The sequence below is a fragment of the Macrosteles quadrilineatus genome, unplaced genomic scaffold (assembly GCF_028750875.1).
Source record: "Macrosteles quadrilineatus isolate MER2022 unplaced genomic scaffold, UCM_ALF_1.0 Scaffold_9__3_contigs__length_116548681, whole genome shotgun sequence".
Taxonomy (NCBI): Eukaryota; Metazoa; Arthropoda; class Insecta; order Hemiptera; family Cicadellidae; genus Macrosteles; species Macrosteles quadrilineatus.
The window spans coordinates 104,161,561-104,178,919 of NW_026542602.1; the positions used below are offsets into that span (position 1 = coordinate 104,161,561).

Here is a 17,359-nt window from a genome sequence, read left to right on the forward strand (position 1 = left end):
TGAATTGGTGTATAACTTCATTGATAATTGATAAACAAACAGTATCATGTTAAAACTTCTCATACAACATGCAAATAGTTATATTTTACTATGTCTATGGGATAACACTGGCAATACATTATAGTTCCTGCTTGTAACCCTTAGTTAACTTTTGACTTGAGCTCTAGAAAGACAGGAAACCAGTCTGAGAAGATGAACTGCGATGGAAGGAGCCTGATGATCGGGAATTAGGAGTTTGTCTTGCTTTTGGCTCAAACACAAATACCGGTGTTGCTGGTGCTGCAGGAATAAACACATGGTTAATTATTGTCTGTTTACAGAAAAAAACAAAATTTAGTTAAATTTTACATGAGTTGAATGAGCAAATCTATTGTTTTACACAAACAATCGTTTTATATAGCCTATTTATGTTAGTCACTTGCTCACTTAACTTATATCTAAACATTCACTTCAAATTTATGATATAATTTATCTTTCACTTAAATGTCTGTCAACATGACATGATGCTTGATTGATATTGCCCGAATATATTCTAACTTGTTGTAACAGTAGTGACCATTTGCCATTCACATTAGTTAAAAAATATCCACAGAATAAATTGCATTAATTAATATTGAATTTCCTGCCATAGAACTATTTTTGAACTTCTTCAAGTTAGTTGTAGCTTTCAGTAACAATTTATTGAAAATCAAAATACTGTGGTATTTACAACTAGTTTAAAATGTTAAAGACTACTCGATGGCAATTCATATAAGGATTTCTCTTGAGTGAGCTAATTGCTCACTTTGCTCACTAATTGCACAAGTAACTATAGGAAATACACCATTTGGAACAATCAGCGCATAAACTCAAAAATGGTTTTATATAAGATAAGATTTTATTTTGCTAAAGACATTTTGTACAAATATACAGGTTTATATAGGCTTGTCTATTAATATACAGCTCGCACATTAAGATGAGTTTAAGTTAACTTATATCAGCTGATGTCCATGTTCCATCTATACAGACTGTCCCAAAAGTCCCGGACCGGTTTAATATTTTCTAAACGACAACAGACAAATCCAGGGCCGGTTCTAGGAATTTTTCAGAGTTAAGCGAACACCCGAATCAGCGCCACTTAGAATCCCCCCCCACCACCCCACCCTCAACCCATGAACATTACTTAACTCTATTTGTGAATTTTTTCCTAACGATTTTGGGAAGACCTTTTTTATAAGTTTAGGTTAGAAGAATACTTGCAATAAAAGACTGTTTATTATTCTTAGGAATTTAACATTTTTACACTTTTACTCATCGTATTTAAACTTTAGCAAAACCAAGGCTACACTAAAAAAACAGGCCGTAATGCTCGTCAAGCATGACGTCACGATAGAAGACGGCAATGACGTAATGTTTGCCGTTTGTGATCAGCTGCTTGTTTTAATCTTTCCTTGGAAAATAAATAAATAAATACCTACGTCATTGCCGTCTTCTATCGTGACGTCATGCTTGACGAGCATCACGGCCTAAGTTGACAATTTATTTCTAAATGTGAAAACAATTTTTACGCCATACTACACTATTTTGACGAACTTTCCACACAAGGATTTAGTCCAGAAAACAGCTGTTTGCCACCAGCTTAATCAAATGGGGTTTCATTGCGTACTACTGTACTGTAATGAGTTTTACCTGACACCAATCAGCTGATTACACTGTATTTGGGTGACAATGAGTGGTTATAAACAAAAACATAACTTCTCTTAAAGGTTATGACTAGTGATTTTTAGTCCTTTAGTTGGTGGTAATATGTAAGGATGTGTACAGATTTAGTAGTATGGCGAAAACTATCGTACGTAACTTGTCCAAAATGTGTTAACCGGACTCGTATGGTAATCCCGTACTCGACCGTCTCGCACGGGAACGACCACACTCGTCCGGTAAACACTTATTTTCAGGACTAGTAACGTAATATACTATTACAGGATAACTTGGATACGATATAAGTTAAAGCCTATTACAATGAAAAACAGGTGTAGATAGATGACAAGAGATGAATTTTTAATTGAACACATTAAACATGAAGAAAACATGAAAAACCAAATGTATTACCTTGACAAAAAGAATACAAAATTATCAATTTGAACAGTTCAAAAGCTCTTAGCAGTAAAAAATTAATTTTCCTAGCTTTGATCTTGGCAAATTCTTTAATTGCAGAGTTGGTATCAATCTGGTTCAGAACATCAGAATGTGGTTCAGAACATGAGTCATGAAATGAAACCCACAGGCGCCGCGCTGTAGTACGCTGCCGACTGCCGAGCGTCAGCTCACTACAAATCGAAACTACAAATGGCATTAGGTCCTTGAGTTGTAGTGCTGTACAAATATACGCATTTTTCATATGCTGTTGGTACAAACAGAATAAATGCCTTTATTGTGGTGCTTTGAATACTTGAACTCTGAGCGAAAATAAACAAAATTACGTTGTTCACTAAAAAAAAAAACATTGTTCCGTTGGCGCCACGGCGCCAATTTTTTGTGGCGCCATATGCGGCCGCTTAGTTTGCGTATGGGTTAAACCGGCCCTGGACAAATCAATAAGATTTTGCACATCAACACCACACTTAAAAATCTACTTTTTTAAGGGACTATCAATTTTCTGTCATATCATGGGGACGTCCCACAAGGAGTCAGAAGGAAATCTTAAATAGAAGCATAGGTTGACATGCACATCAAATTAAAGACCTTTACTAGTAGATTACAATGCCGTAAATTCAAGCTCAAAAGAACGCCTGAGTAAAAAATTGCAGCCGTTCAAAGATTTCTTGAACCTGCCGTTTTGAATCTTTGAACGACTGCCATTTTTTACTCAGGCGTTCTTTTGGGCTTGAATTTACGGCATTGAAATCTACTAGTGAAGACCTTTAATTTGATGTGCATATCGACTCATGCTTACGTAAAAACTTTTTTCCGATTCCTAGGGCTGTGCCCCCAAATGCAAATTAAATGAATCTTTGAACCACTGTCATTCTTGACTTGGTTGTCCGTTTGAGTTCAAATTTGCGGCATTATATTCTGCTAGTAAAGACCTTTAATTCAATGTACATGTCAACCTATGCTTCTATTTAAGTTTTCCTTCTGACTCCTTGCATGGGACGGCCCATGATGTGACAGAAAATTGATATTTCCTTAAAAAAGTAGATTTTTAGGTGTGGTGTTGATGTACCAAATCTTATTGATTTATCTGTTGTCGTTTAGAAAATATTAAACCGGTCCGGGACTTTTGGGACAGTCTGTATAACCAGCAACAGAATAAAATGGTCTACTAATAAAAAATTTTAAAATTCTTAAACTACAGATAGTTCTGTCATAGTCAGTTCTCAGATATTTAGGTACAGGTAATCTATACCTATAAAATGCCCTCACTGACTGACTTACTCACTCATCACTAATAAATTCTCCTACTTCCCATTTACCTAGGATACTGAAACTCGGTGCACTGACTTTAGGCATTACATATGACAACTTAGTTTAGTCGTTTATGTTCGTTTGAATTCTGAATCAGACAATCGGCGTAGTTCATGCCGGCCCAAAATTATCGTGCGCTCTCAGTTATTTATTGTATCAAAGTGTGATAAGTAAACGGAATCAGGGAACCGCTCTTGCATTTTACGAAACGAAATAATCGTAGACTGAAAACATCCAAATGGAGGTATCACTAGCATGGCAACTCTGCTAGAAAATCGAGACGCTGTAAATGTTGTTATGTTGGTATCACTAGAAGAATCAACCAGCTCATGGCTGTTGGCAATTGCAATGCCCTAGTTCCAAAGTACTATTCCTCTAATAAATATGGCGGCCAACGTCTCTCAATTCTCACTATCAGTGCTACCTTCGGTTGTAGCTCTAGTTCAGTGCGAGCAACTATTGTCGCCATTGCCGGTATCGACTTAACCTTGATCGCAATAAGTATTTGTCTGTGTTCGTGTGTGTGTAGGTAGACAGACACTCTGACAGTGGAACTAGGCAGGCAGACAGACGCAGACGGCACGATGATTTAGTCAAAACGATTCACAATCAACGCTCGACTGCCTCGAAGCCACTCGAAATGCCACCCAACCCGGTACGGCAATCAATAGTTTTATTAATACTTATGAAGTCAAAAGTGGCGAAGCCCATGGGTAACAGCTAGTTTATTATAAAACTGGAAAGCTGCTGTCATCGTACCACTGTCACTTATATACATGTATAAGGAGTGGGGACATATAGTCATGTTGTTTCTACTTCTAGTTTCATAGCTATGTACAGAATTTAAAAAACTAACTATATGTGTAGCCTGTTTGGTTTTTATGTACCCAAGACATTAAAAGATATAACAGATTACAAAGTAAAAATTTCTTGATTTCAAGTACCTAAGCGCATTGTATAACACAGCCTCAGAAATATCAAAGTATCTTTTTGTGGGAAATGTGGTGATACAGTAGAACCTCTTTAATCCGAACGTCCACTAATCCGAACCCCTCATTGCTGTACTCTATACACAGTACAGCAATTCTTTATTGTATACTGTATTTAATGTACAGTACTGTTTATTCACCATGTTTACTACTGTATTAAATAAACACTACTTACTTTAAAAAACATTTTTTCACTTTTCCCAAAATAATTTTGATCAATTTTAGCCAAAACTAGCCATTTTATGTAAAAACAACAATATGTTCTGTAATCCGAACTATTCAATAGACTGAACTACCCCTGGTCCCAATTAGTTCGGATTAAAGAGGTTCTACTGTAGAACTATATTTGAATCCAACAAATAGAAAACACTCATTTAGATCAAGAAGAGTGTCCATCTTCATGTTGCAAATGGAAGATAACTTGCATCAATGAATATGATTAAAAACTTAAAGCTTTTTTACTCACGAGGATTTTTGTTGGTAACATTTGCACTCTGGGAGCAAACAATATCTGCTAACTCTTCAATGTCCATGTTGTTGGTCTCCTGTGTAATCTGAGATGCCATAGAGTGACGATGGAGATCATCGTACTTGGACTAAAATTTAAACAACCCACACATTTGTTTGTGTATTGCAAATTAAATCGTTAAATAAGTAGGAAAAGTGAAAACCAGTTGTGTTTGACTTTAAACTAAAATTGCCGGTAGTTAAAATGACACTATAAACAGAATTATAAATATATTTGTATATATAATTATAAGTTTCAGGTAACAGAAAGGTTGTGTTAAGAAAAGAGAAATATTTGTCAGTTACCTGCATGTAGGAGATTTGTCGATTCTTTGCTTCGATTTGCTTCTCCAAATTTATAGCAGAAGCAGTCAGCTTTTCAACCTCATTTTTTAGATCTATTAAAAAAATTAAATGGTTTGTAATGTAAGTTTTAAGAAAAGTAGGAACCGGCATGAAAAGTAAAGCTTTTTATACAAACTTCAAATTACCAACTGAGTGTGGATCAAATTTCCACTATTGGCTGATTTATTTAGGCCTATCATGGTATATTTCATTTTACTGCATACAAAAGGATGCTGAAAGAGTCATTATAGAACAAACTACATTGGGTCATTAACTTAAGGTAACGGCTTATCAGCCAATGTAGGCTAAAATGTATATGACAGTAAAAAAGCCTCATGTATGGTAAAAAAAGTAATTCTTCCAAAGAATGCAAAAAACAATTGAATACATTTTTACTTTCTCCCCATATACAGTACCTACGTAGTATATGGAGAAAGTATATTGTTTTCGTCAAAATTTTTTAGTTTGAGTTTTGATTAGATATATCCGTTTTGGGTCACTTTTCCCCGCTATACATGGGATATGGGGAAAGTATTGGTTTCGTCAAAATATTCGAGAATGAGTTTTGAGTGGATATATCCGTTTTTGGTCCCCCTGAACCCAAAAAAGTGGTTTTCGAAGTGATGTCTGAGTGTGTGGATGTGTACAGAGCTACAGACCACACCTGTCATCGGATTTTGATGAAATTTGGTACGTAGGTACTAATCCATTATATATCCAGGGTTTTTTTTATTTTTTCAAAATCTTTATTTTAATGGTGATTTTCTCATAAAACACATTAATGAACGGAAAAATCTAATTTCTCAAAAACGGCCTAAACGATTTTGATAAAAATTTAATATGTTACAGTCCTTTAAATTCGGAATAAAATTGTACAAGTTCCATTTCTGTAAAAATTACGGTTCCAAAGTTATTGTAAAACTTACGTTATTTTCCCATAAAAACAAACAAGGTTATTTTAGAAAAAAGGCTGGTTTTGATTAAAATTAGTATGTTATGGTCCTCTAAATTTTGAACAAAATGGTACAGATCCCATTTCCGTAAAAATTACGGTTCAAAAGTCATTGTAACTTATGTTATTTCCCATAAAAACCCCATAAAATAACAAAATATAGAATATTAGAAAAAAAGCCGGTTTTTATTAAAATTAAGGTGTTATGTTCCTTAACACGTTCAGCCCGACGGAAATTAGTTGTCAGTTTTTGAACTTACCATAGCTCCGACATGCGCCACCGGTGGCGCACGGCCAACTTTCCAAAACTCCGACGTGTGCCACCGGTGGCGCATTGTTTCCATTTGATTTGATGCTTTTTAGAAGTGTGTTCGGAGCTTTTCTGAGATATATAAACTGTGTATTCGTAGTTTAGGTTTATAAAAACAAATTGTGGCCACCTGTGGCGCACGTGCAATTTTTTTTGACCAAACCATACTTTGAAAAATAGTCCCGTTTCTTAGAACTTTATTACACTTACATTTTTACCTTATATTATACCTAATGTTTAATAGGGAAATAAATAACAAATTAATTTAATGAAGTTTTATTGAATACAAAAATGCTTCAGTATTATCCAAATTGTGTAAAAATGTAAAATATTGTTTCCTAATGTAGGCTAGTTATTATAAAAAGATTGCTTGTTTATTGTTATGAGTTACAATAAGAAAAGTAAAATGCCATGAATGTAACATCCCTAATAATTGATTTACAATTTGAAACACATTAAGTCCATGTCTTTAGTCCTTAGTGGTTCTTATTAAAACATTGTATACACATAAATGGGTTCCTATTTTTTCTGACAGGTCCCTCTAGCTTGGTCAACTCGTGCCATCCGCAAGTAGAGCGTGTGACGCACGTCGACTGGCAGGAACTCCCGAATACGCCCCGGTCGACATGCGCCATCGGTGGTACACTCATAAAACTACGTAATTTCACACTTATAACAAAGTTTCAGTGCAAACAAGACAATATCAAAAGATTTTTTTCAATCCTATTAATATTACGTGTTAATTTAGTTTCGTCTTTCTGGTTAAGTTACTATATCTGGTATAGTATTTTTAATCAGTCCCTAAATTCCGACGTGTACCACCGGTGGTACACTTCGGGCTGAACGTGTTAAATAATTCTAAACAAAAATAGTACGACCACCCATTGCTGTAACAATTACGGTTCAAAAGTTATTGCAACTTTAGCGATTTATCCCTATAGAATATCATAGTTTACTCCAACCGCTTACCCATGATAAAGGTTGTTTACAAGCTTATGGGAGAAAGTATGTGTCAGTTTGCTGATACCGTTTATTTATAAAATGTGTCATGTTTGGAAACCGATTTACTTTGTCATTTTGATGTCCCCAGAGGGCAAAAACACCATTTCTTCAAGTTATTATATTTTCTGGTGCTGTTGTAATATACAGGGTGGTAAAAAAGTCCCAGGACAGTAAAATATTTTAAAAAATGATGCAGATAGAGCTACAATACTTTGTACAAAGTTACAGGGCATAAAAATCTATTTTAACACATATTCAGTGATCCAATAACTCTTCAGGAGGACGGCCCACAAGGAGTCATAAGAAAATCTTAAATGGAAGCATAGGTCAGTATGCACATCAAATTAAAGGTATTTTTTAGTAGAATACAATGCCGCAAACCGCACTTCAAAAGGTTGATCCTGGGCAAAATGGCAGATGTTCAAAGATTTCTTGAATCTGCCATTTTGAATCTTTGATCGACTGCCATTTTTTACTCAGGCATTCTTTTGAGCTTGAATTTACGGCATCGTAATCTACTAGTGAAGACCTTTAATTTGATGTGCATATCGACCTATGCTTACATTAACAATTTTCTTCCGATTCCTAGGGCGGAGCCCCCTGAGGAGTAAGCGTAAGCAATGTAAATTAAATGTATCTTTAAACAACTGTCGTTTTACGCAGGATCAACCTTTTGAAGTGCGGTTTGCGGCATTGTATTCTACTAAAACAGACCTTTAATTTTATGTGCATAGTGACCTATGCTTCCATTTAAGATTTTCTTCTGACTCCTGGATCACTGAATATGTGTTAAAATAGAGTTTTATGCCCTGTAACTTTGTACCAAGTGTTGTAGCTCTATCTGCATTATTTTTTAAAATATTTAACTGTCCTGGGACTGTTTTACCACCCTGTATATACGTCTGTGAGCGTGATAACTTGAGTATTTTTTGTCCAATTTTGATGAAATTTGGTTTAAAGGTTATAAGGCGGGATAATCTCTATTGAGTTCATGAACCAGCATGATGGGACCATGGGCACGGGCTTTTATGGGGTAGAAAATGGTTTTTCTCATTTTTGACCCTCAAAACACAAAATTTCCCAATTTCTCTCTAGACCTTTTTAAAGACCTTAAAAAACAAATAATTTAGTACTATATCAAAGTGATTTTGTATGGTTATTGGTAACGGAGTAAATTCAAAAAATTGTAAATTTAAAATCTCCGTGTTATTCTTATGGAGAATATTGTAAAATGTTGTAGTTTGCTTGTTTATGGATATATTTTGATCAAACTTGGCAAATTGATTTATTTTATACTAAGCTATTAGTATTTTACTAAAAAAAACACATTTCATTAGTTTCCTTGTAGCAGCAAGCCTAGGTGCTCGTTAAACCTAATATTATTTAAATATTTTTAATTGAAAATCAATTCAGACAAATGGAAATTCGCTTAGTTGGCAGGTTTGATGGGGCAGGGGTATTTAAGTCAATAAAGATAAAGTTATTTCTAACTATGACAGATGAGTAAGTAGCATGATAGACTGTGAAAATAAATGACTTTCTGGGGTAGCTACCGGTACTAAAATTTAATACTGTACCACTTCATCCCTCTCTTTGCCTGATACTTGCCATGCACAAGCCCAATCTTGATAAAAAAAAAATAGAAGAACATAATTTGCTAACCATTTAACAAATAACTAGGTCCAAGCCTTTTTTTTTGCAAATGTCCCATATTTCCAAAAAATTGTTAAATTTAAAATGTCCATGTTATTTCTATGGTCAATAAACAGTTGTAATTTGATTTTAAGGATATTTTGATCAAATTTGGAATTTTTTTTAATTTCATACTACCTAAGCTATCAACATTACATTAAAAAAAAACACCTTATTACCCTGTAGAAGCAAACCTAAGAACTCAATAAAATTAATGTTACGGTATTCGGTATTCAAAATCTAAATATTTAATAGGCCAACATGAATTTTGTAATAGTTGTTTTGAAGCTGCCATCCATCCAATGACCATGTTTAGGTGTCATTGAATAGGTCGTGGCATTAAGATTTGTCATCAAGCAAAAAATGTTTGAAATTCCACCAGGGCTCTGCCCCAGTGGCCTTCTTAGGGAGAAAATTTCAATCATCTCATGTCAATGTCAATCATCTCAACAATGTCAATTGTCAATTATCAATTTGAACAGATGAATACATTGAAATCTATGCCACAGAAAACATACTTATAAAATTGAGGTGGTGTCTGTATGTCTGTGTGGGGACAGCGAGCTACTCTCAGGCAGTGCGGGGTTGAGGGGTCTACGCCAATCCAGCCACAGAAGTACGTCGAACGGACTCAACAAGTACTTTAAGTAAGATAGGTAGTTTAAAATTAGTGGCCTACAATGTATGCGGGTTAAAGTCCAAGGTGAATGATTTAAGTTTTATAGAGTTCATTAATTTGTATGATATTGTTTTTATTTTAGAATCATTTATTTCTGAGGTTGATGCTCCATATATAGACCAAAAGTTAAAAAATTTCAAAAAGAATTTTAGTTTTGCTAAACGTAGCTCAAGCCATGGAAGATACATGGGAGGATTAATAATTTTGATTAATTTAAGTTCTCCGTTTTGTGACAAAATTAATTTTATTGAATACGATAACTATGTGTTAGTGCAAATAAGGAATACAGTTAGTAATAGATCAATAGTGTTAATGCCAGTATATATTAATTATAATTCATGGGATGATAACTTTCAGGCTTTATCAAACTTTTTGACAAACAATAATTTTCAAGATTTTATTTTGATCGGTGATGTTAATGGCCGTGTAGGTATAGAACAAACTTTACCAGAATATTGTTTTAACCAAGTGGAATCATTGTTATTTAGACGAACCCGAAACTCCAAAGATTTAATTGTTAACAATAAAGGAAAGAGAATTTTAGATCTGTGTGAAAATTTAGGGTTAGTTATACTGAACGGTAGGTCAGAGGGTGATTATGGCGGGGAATATACTTTTATAGGTGTAATGGGATGCTCTGTTATTGATATAGCCGCGGTCTCATTATCTTGTCTAGATATCATACAGGGGTTTAAAGTTGTTGAACACACGGGCTCTGACCACCTGCCAATTGAAGTATCCTTATCGATAGATAACGACATTTGTGTGAGGAGAAGAGATGAAAACATTTTACCTTTACTCCCAAAACTAAAATGGACTCGACGTGATAATATTTTATATCAGGAAAAGGTTATTCAGAATATTGCTAGGTTTCATATATCGTTGGACGACCAAAATAATGTAGATCAAATTGTACATATTATAAAGGAGTCAGCCCATTCAAAGCAAAGTGCGACTAGTAGTAGCTGTTCTTTAAAACAACAACACAAACAAAAATGGTTTGATTACGAATGTTTAGCGTTGAGAAAGCGGAAATTTAAGAGGTTAAACACATTTCGTAGGACAAACTCGACAGCTGACAAATCTGAGTACATTCAAGCATGTAAGATGTTTAAATTTGTATGTAAAAATAAACAAAAAATGCACTTGGATAACACGATTGCCAGTTTAAATCACAGGACTGACGCGAAAACATTTTGGTCGGCTTTAAACAGTTTTAAATACGGGAGTGATAGGTTCGTGGGTAACATTGCACCACAGGATTGAATCAACCATTTTAGTAAATTATTAAACCCGCCACGATTATCAGCTGGGATCTGTTATGCGGAACCAATGATAACAAACGATGTTTTGGACAGAGATTTTAGTATGTTAGAGTTAAAATCAGTTCTCGCGAGATTAAAAGATAATAAAGCGCCGGGCCACGATAGGGTGCCCTACGAGTTTTATAAAAATGCTCCAGATTCACTGCTCACTAGATTATTGGGTATTTATAATAACATGTTTAACAAGTGCAGGGTAGTGGAAAGTTTTAAAAAATCAATTATATTCCCGCTGCACAAAAAGGGAGATGTAAATTCTGTTGAGAATTATAGAGGACTTTCCTTTATTGACTGTGGTGGTAAAATATTTACGAGTTTGCTGAATTCTAGACTAAATGTGTGGTTAACTCAGAATAATATATTGACAGAGTTTCAAGGGGGGTTCAGACGTGGATATTCTACCATTGATAATATATTTAGTTTATCATGTATGATTAATTTAAGTTGTGCGATTAAAAAAGGCAAGTTATTTTGTTTTTTTGTAGATTTTTCAGCAGCCTTCGACACTATAGACAGAAAGGCCTTAATTTATAAATTATTTAGTATAGGAGTCTCAACCAAATTTGTCAAGCTTCTTGAAAATCTTTACGATAGAACCAATGTTTCTGTATGGTGTAAAAACGGCATTACAAGTAGTTTTGAGTCCAAGATGGGTTTAAAACAGGGTTGTAATCTTAGCCCTACTTTATTCTCAATATTTATAAATGATTTGCCAGAATTTTTAGAGGGCGGATGTTTATTTGGAGGTCAGAAAATAAATATCCTAATGTATGCGGATGACATAGTCTTAATAGCTCCCACGGCTGTTGTACTGCAACAAATGATTGGAAAACTTGAAATTTATTGCAATTTATGGAACCTTCAAGTTAATACTAATAAATCCAAAATTATGGTTTTTCGCAAAGGAGGTAGATTGGCAAAAAGTAATAAATGGTTCTATAAAGGCAAAGAGGTCGAGATTGTTAACTCTTACAAATATCTAGGGGTATTGTTCACGCCAATGCTAAGTTGGGAACAACATTTTAAGATGAAGTCCTCAGCTGCAAAATTAGCCATTAACGCCGCCTGGAACAAATTAATAAACAATGACAGGGTGCATCTGTCCTCAAAATTTGTGTGTTTTAACGCTGTGGTAAGATCAATATTATGTTATGGAGGCCAGGTATGGGGATACTTAGAGAGCGAAAAGATAGAATCTGTACAAAAGTTATTTATTAGGAAACTGTTTCAGTTGCCTAATAACACGCCAAATTACTCACTGTACTTGGAAACGGGTCTAGATAAATTACACATTTATTCTCTCTCAATGAATCTTAATTATATAATAAATATATTGGGGCTACCACCTGAACGTTTACCAAGATTATTAGCAGCTGAAGTGTTAAGAAAAAATGTAGATTGGTGTCGAGCGTGGAGAGCATTAGGAATCAAATATGGCGTGCAAATAGACCTGAATATACATACGATGGAGGTGGCGGGGAGTGGTAGGTTAAAGTCTCAATTAGTTAGTGTCGTAAATGCAGCAAGAGATAGCTGGAGAGCTGAGTGTCTAGGCAGAGCGCGTACTTCAGCTTATCATTCTCAATACCTCGTCGTTGACTTTGACCTTGGCAACAATAGCTTCTTGGAAACTGGTTTAGACAACCGAACCATTTCTTGGATAATAAAATGTAGAGGAGAACTTATAGATCTCAACTATAAACCGTGGATTGTCGACAAAAACCACACATGTTCCTTGTGTAATTTAAACGAGAATGAATCTGCTTTACACTTTGTGGCTAGTTGCCCGGTGTTCAATGACTTGCGACTCTTGTATTTTGGTAAACAAAAAATACAATATGAGGAGTTTGTGGATTATTTGAATGGGAAGGATTGGCGGGGCCTTGGAAGTTTTTTAAAAATTGCATGGAAACGTAGATGGGAGTTAGTTAGGGAATTTAATTTTTAAAATTTTGTATACAATATGTTTAGAGTATACATATATGTGTATGTATGCATACATGTGTATGTGTATATATGTATGTATATGTGTTGCATTAAGAAGTGTTATTTTATTTTGTTTTAGTGCTTAGTATGTTGATTATGTGGAACAATTTTATTTCATTAATATTGAATGGACATTATGAGGACATTATGCCAACCCAGCAGACGGTCGTATGACCATTGTTGTATGTGCATGAATCAATTTATCGTACCCATTTCATGTAGCCTACTGTACATAATATGTATTAATAAAGCACTTTTCTATTCTATTCTATTCTATGTCTGTGTGGTTGCCTGACTAAAATACCAAACCAATACTGTATAGCCAAAATCAAACACACCGATAGTCCACATATCTGGGAATGTCATAGGCCTGTTCACTTCCCTGAGTTCCTCTCGGATAATAATCATAATATCTGTTGTACACTACTTCTTAAAACTGGTCTAATAGGCTATTTTTAATATTTATTTGCTTACAAGAAATGTTTAGTTGTAAAATGCAAAAAAAAAAATATATAGCCTAATTTTGGCAAAATGAGTTACCGTACCAGTATTTGAAGATCACACGTAAAATTGTTCTCTTTACAAAGTACAGTAACTTATGAGATGCATAAACTTACTTATTTTATATTGCATATTTTATTTACTTTTGTAGGTTTTGTATGGTAACTTATGCTTTAATTTGTGGAAAGTTACCCTAAAAATGTACTTACAATTGATTTTCTCCTGCTCCTTCTTAATATGCTGTTTTATTTTTAGAGTCAGATTTTCAATATAACGGTCTTTTTCAGATAAGAAGGATTTCATGTTTTCAATTTTATATTTGTACTGCATTACTTTTACGTTTGTTTGATAATCCCAAAATTGAATTGCTCTAACCATTATGTTAAAAATTACCTCAGAAGAATAACCAGCAAGCAAAAACTGCAAGGAATACAGATTTGAAATTAGTAGGCCTAATCATTATAGTGAAAAATTTTGTGTTCCTAATAACAAAATACCCCTACCAACAGAGAAGTAATATTAAAATACTTATAGGTCTAGTCCTAATATTTATATTTACTTCTCTGTGCCAGTGGCCTACCACATAAAACCTTGGTAGCCTACAGTTCTGCAGAGAACCTGGTGAAATATTATTTTGATATATATATCGCTCGGCTATCGCTTTCATGCAATATAAGTTAGCCTATATCGATTATTTGTATTGAATATGAACATTTTAAGCCTTAGGGTCTTTTTCAAAAGAATCTGCTACACTTCTCTACAGCATTTAGCCTAGGTTAGTTAGTTCAGTTTGGATTATGATTTAGTTTAGTTTAAATGATAGGCCCTAATTACAAATAAGGTTACGTTTTGATAAACAAGTTGATATGGTGTGTAATGTCAAAGAGATAAATCTACAAAGACATCAATTGGTATTTGTGTCCTCTTTTTCATGAGCTTATAAGTTATGAAAAGGTCAAATTTTGTAAATTATATTTTGTTTGTCATTACCTATATCATAAACTAAACTGATCCAAGCTAACCTTCCTTTTTGTTGTGTCCAACATACAAAACAAACAATAACCAAAACAAAAATTAATGATAAAAATATTAAGAAATGAACTAAAAACCTACAAACAATTTCTCCATTTTTTTATCTTAAATATTTAAGTGGAAACTAGGGTATAAAAAGCTTTGTTAATGTTATTGTATTTGAGTTATTTACCTATATAAGTTAATATCGTTAAATTAAAATCATTGTGATATTAATATCAAACCAGATAAATATCCATACATTCTGATATTTATCGTTAGTTTATTCATCCGATACTTATATCGAAGGTTCTCTGCGGAAGTGTACCCGTTCTTTTGGCAGCGTCATTAATAGGCCCTAATGTAAGTTTTTGAATACCGTACTTCTTAACTTATTGATCTGGGAATTAAGTTTAAGTTTAAAACCCATGTTTTGGTATTTGTTTACTTTAGGGGCTTCTAACGAATTTTGAAAAAAATGTTTTTTTCTCATTATTTGGCCTATTTTGAACACTTTTTACATTTGGCACTTTTGGGGCAAACGCATATTTCACCCTGAAAATTGCGTTTGAAAATCGCGAAAATTTTTCAGCAATTGCCATTTTTACTTTGAAAATCAGGGTTTTCCCCCCCCTTGCCTTTCTTTAAATGTGTTTTTATTATTGTAGTAATAAGCAGATGTTATGTTTATTATAACCTAACCTTGGTTTAACTAAAAATCCGCTATTTTCGGCATATTGCTAACCTAAGCATTGGTTAGGTAGGGTTGGGTTAGGTTAGGTTAAGTTAGATTAGGTTAAGTTAGGTTAGGTTAGGTTAGGTTAGTTTAAATATAGTTAGGTTAGTTTAAACGTAAGGTTAAGTTAGGTTAGATTTCAAATATTCAGGTGATTTTAGGCTAATTAAATTAAATAATAACTTAATAACTAGCCATACCTTACCTAACCTGAACTAAGCTAACCTAACCTAACCTTGGTTTAACTAATAATCCGCTTTTTTCGGCATATTGCTAATCTAAGCATTGGTTAGGTAGGGTTGGGTTAGGTTAGGTTAGGTTAGGTTAGATTAGATTAGATAAAGTTAGGTTGGATTATATTCAGTTCTGTAGGTCCTAAGTAATAGTAAAAACACATTAAGAGTAAAAGTACCACTCAAATTTTTAGCACTTTTTGCAATTTTCAAACGCGATTTTTAGGGTGAAATAGGCGTTTGCCCCAAAAGTGCCAAATGTAAAAAGTGTTCAAAATAGGCCAATTAATGAGAAAATAACATTTTTTTCAAAATTCGTTAGAAGCCCCTAAAGTAAACAAATACCCATGTGGTAAACATTTTGAACATAGAACCTTTTTTAAAACAAGATAAAAATGGGAATCACATTTTTAGAAAAAATTGTTATCCAACCAAAATCCAAATCAGAATACTTAAACATAAAACATCCTAAGGCTGCACTTTAGTTTACGTCCTACACTCATTTGAATGAATATATCGAATGAGTTTTTGAGTGTATGACGTAGGCCTAAACAAAGTGCAGTCAGAATAACCTTACCAATTTTTCCTCTTCAGTTGGGTTAAGACTATCATGCCGTATGACATCAAAGTCCCCTTCTAAAACTGCCCCACATACATAACATCTTTTATTTGCACCCTCGCCTTGAATAAAATGGTTTATGCAAAATATGTGAGAACATCTTGTCACACAGGCAAAATCGATTAACAGTTCTTTACAGTTTCTATAATTGCACGTCAAACTTGACTCTGCCATTACCAATATATAAATTGATAAAAATGAATTTGTTACTTTCCCGTGTTTTCAACTTAATGGTGTTGATGATAGAACTATGAAAATGTTGCAACGGTTTTGTTTGTGTTTATTTCCAACATCTTAACATTTCTTAATCTTAACCACGATTACTAGAAAAATACCGGTAAGTTATGGATCATAAACATAAACAAGTGACGTTTTTGGCCCGAAAATAAACATTATTTAACATTGCTTAAATGGAACTGCCAAAACATATGTTCAATAATATTAGTATAGGATTCGGGCCAACAACGTCATTTTGTTTATGTTTATGATCCATACCGGTATTTTTCTAGTAATCGTGATCTTAACTTAAAGTAGTAAAGTGGAGTACCGGAAAAGGTCCCATTAATATTTACCTACAGTTTCCGACAGGTTAGCCAACATATAGTCTTTGAAATAGTTTTTATTCTTGTTATACTACAATAATGCTTCTACGAAATTGTTTAAGATTTGCCATGTTCTGTAAAACGTGTCGTCAGATCAATTTTGGGAAAATTATATTTTAATTTTACTTATACCACACTGACACTGAGTATCAAGAACACTCCATTAGACATCTCTATTCTCTATGATGTTAGATGTTATTCTTCTTCATAAAATCCATAGCAAATTGTTTTTAATTTCGTTCTCCTCCTATACCATATTATGGATAAAGTATTGTTTTCTTCACAATTTTCGAGTTTGTGATGTCTGTGTGTCTGGATGTGTACCGGTACACTACAGAGCTAGGGCACGGCCGCCTTTAACTCCAGCCGCGGCCTTCGAATTGGCAACGTTGCAAGTTGTGTTGTAACAGCTGTTTAGTTTGGCAGCAG

The 17,359-nt window shown here is 34.0% G+C and overlaps 1 protein-coding gene across 3 annotated transcripts; it reads right to left on the reverse strand.

The window, feature by feature from the left end:
- Nucleotides 1–56: 56 nt before the first annotated feature.
- On the reverse strand, nt 57–17,055 carry LOC129003141 (E3 ubiquitin-protein ligase CCNB1IP1-like). Of its 3 annotated transcripts, XM_054431386.1 has the most exons (5): nt 16,287–16,630; nt 13,939–14,149; nt 5,247–5,338; nt 4,900–5,029; nt 57–279 (listed from the first exon to the last, which is right to left on the reverse strand). In XM_054431386.1, exons 1-5 carry the CDS (start codon nt 16,500–16,502, stop codon nt 164–166), a joined length of 765 nt encoding a protein of 254 aa, XP_054287361.1. In that variant the 5' UTR covers nt 16,503–16,630; the 3' UTR covers nt 57–163. The 3 variants fall into 3 exon arrangements, with proteins under 3 accessions (XP_054287361.1, XP_054287363.1, XP_054287362.1); XM_054431388.1 differs by lacking the exons at nt 13,939–14,149; nt 16,287–16,630 and adding an exon at nt 16,905–17,055; XM_054431387.1 differs by lacking the exon at nt 13,939–14,149 and having other exon boundaries at nt 16,287–16,626.
- Between the last annotated feature and the right edge of the window lie 304 nt (nt 17,056–17,359).

Coding starts and splice junctions, on each gene's coding strand:
- LOC129003141 (XM_054431386.1), bottom strand. CDS start 16,502: ATGGCAGAGTCAAGTTTGACGTGCAATTATAGAAACTGTAAAGAACTG. Junction 14,150..16,286: donor CAACTGAAGAGGAAAAATTG/GTAAGGTTATTC, acceptor TATTCCTTGCAG/TTTTTGCTTGCTGGTTATTC. Junction 5,030..5,246: donor GACAAATCTCCTACATGCAG/GTAACTGACAAA, acceptor TTTAAATTTTAG/TCCAAGTACGATGATCTCCA.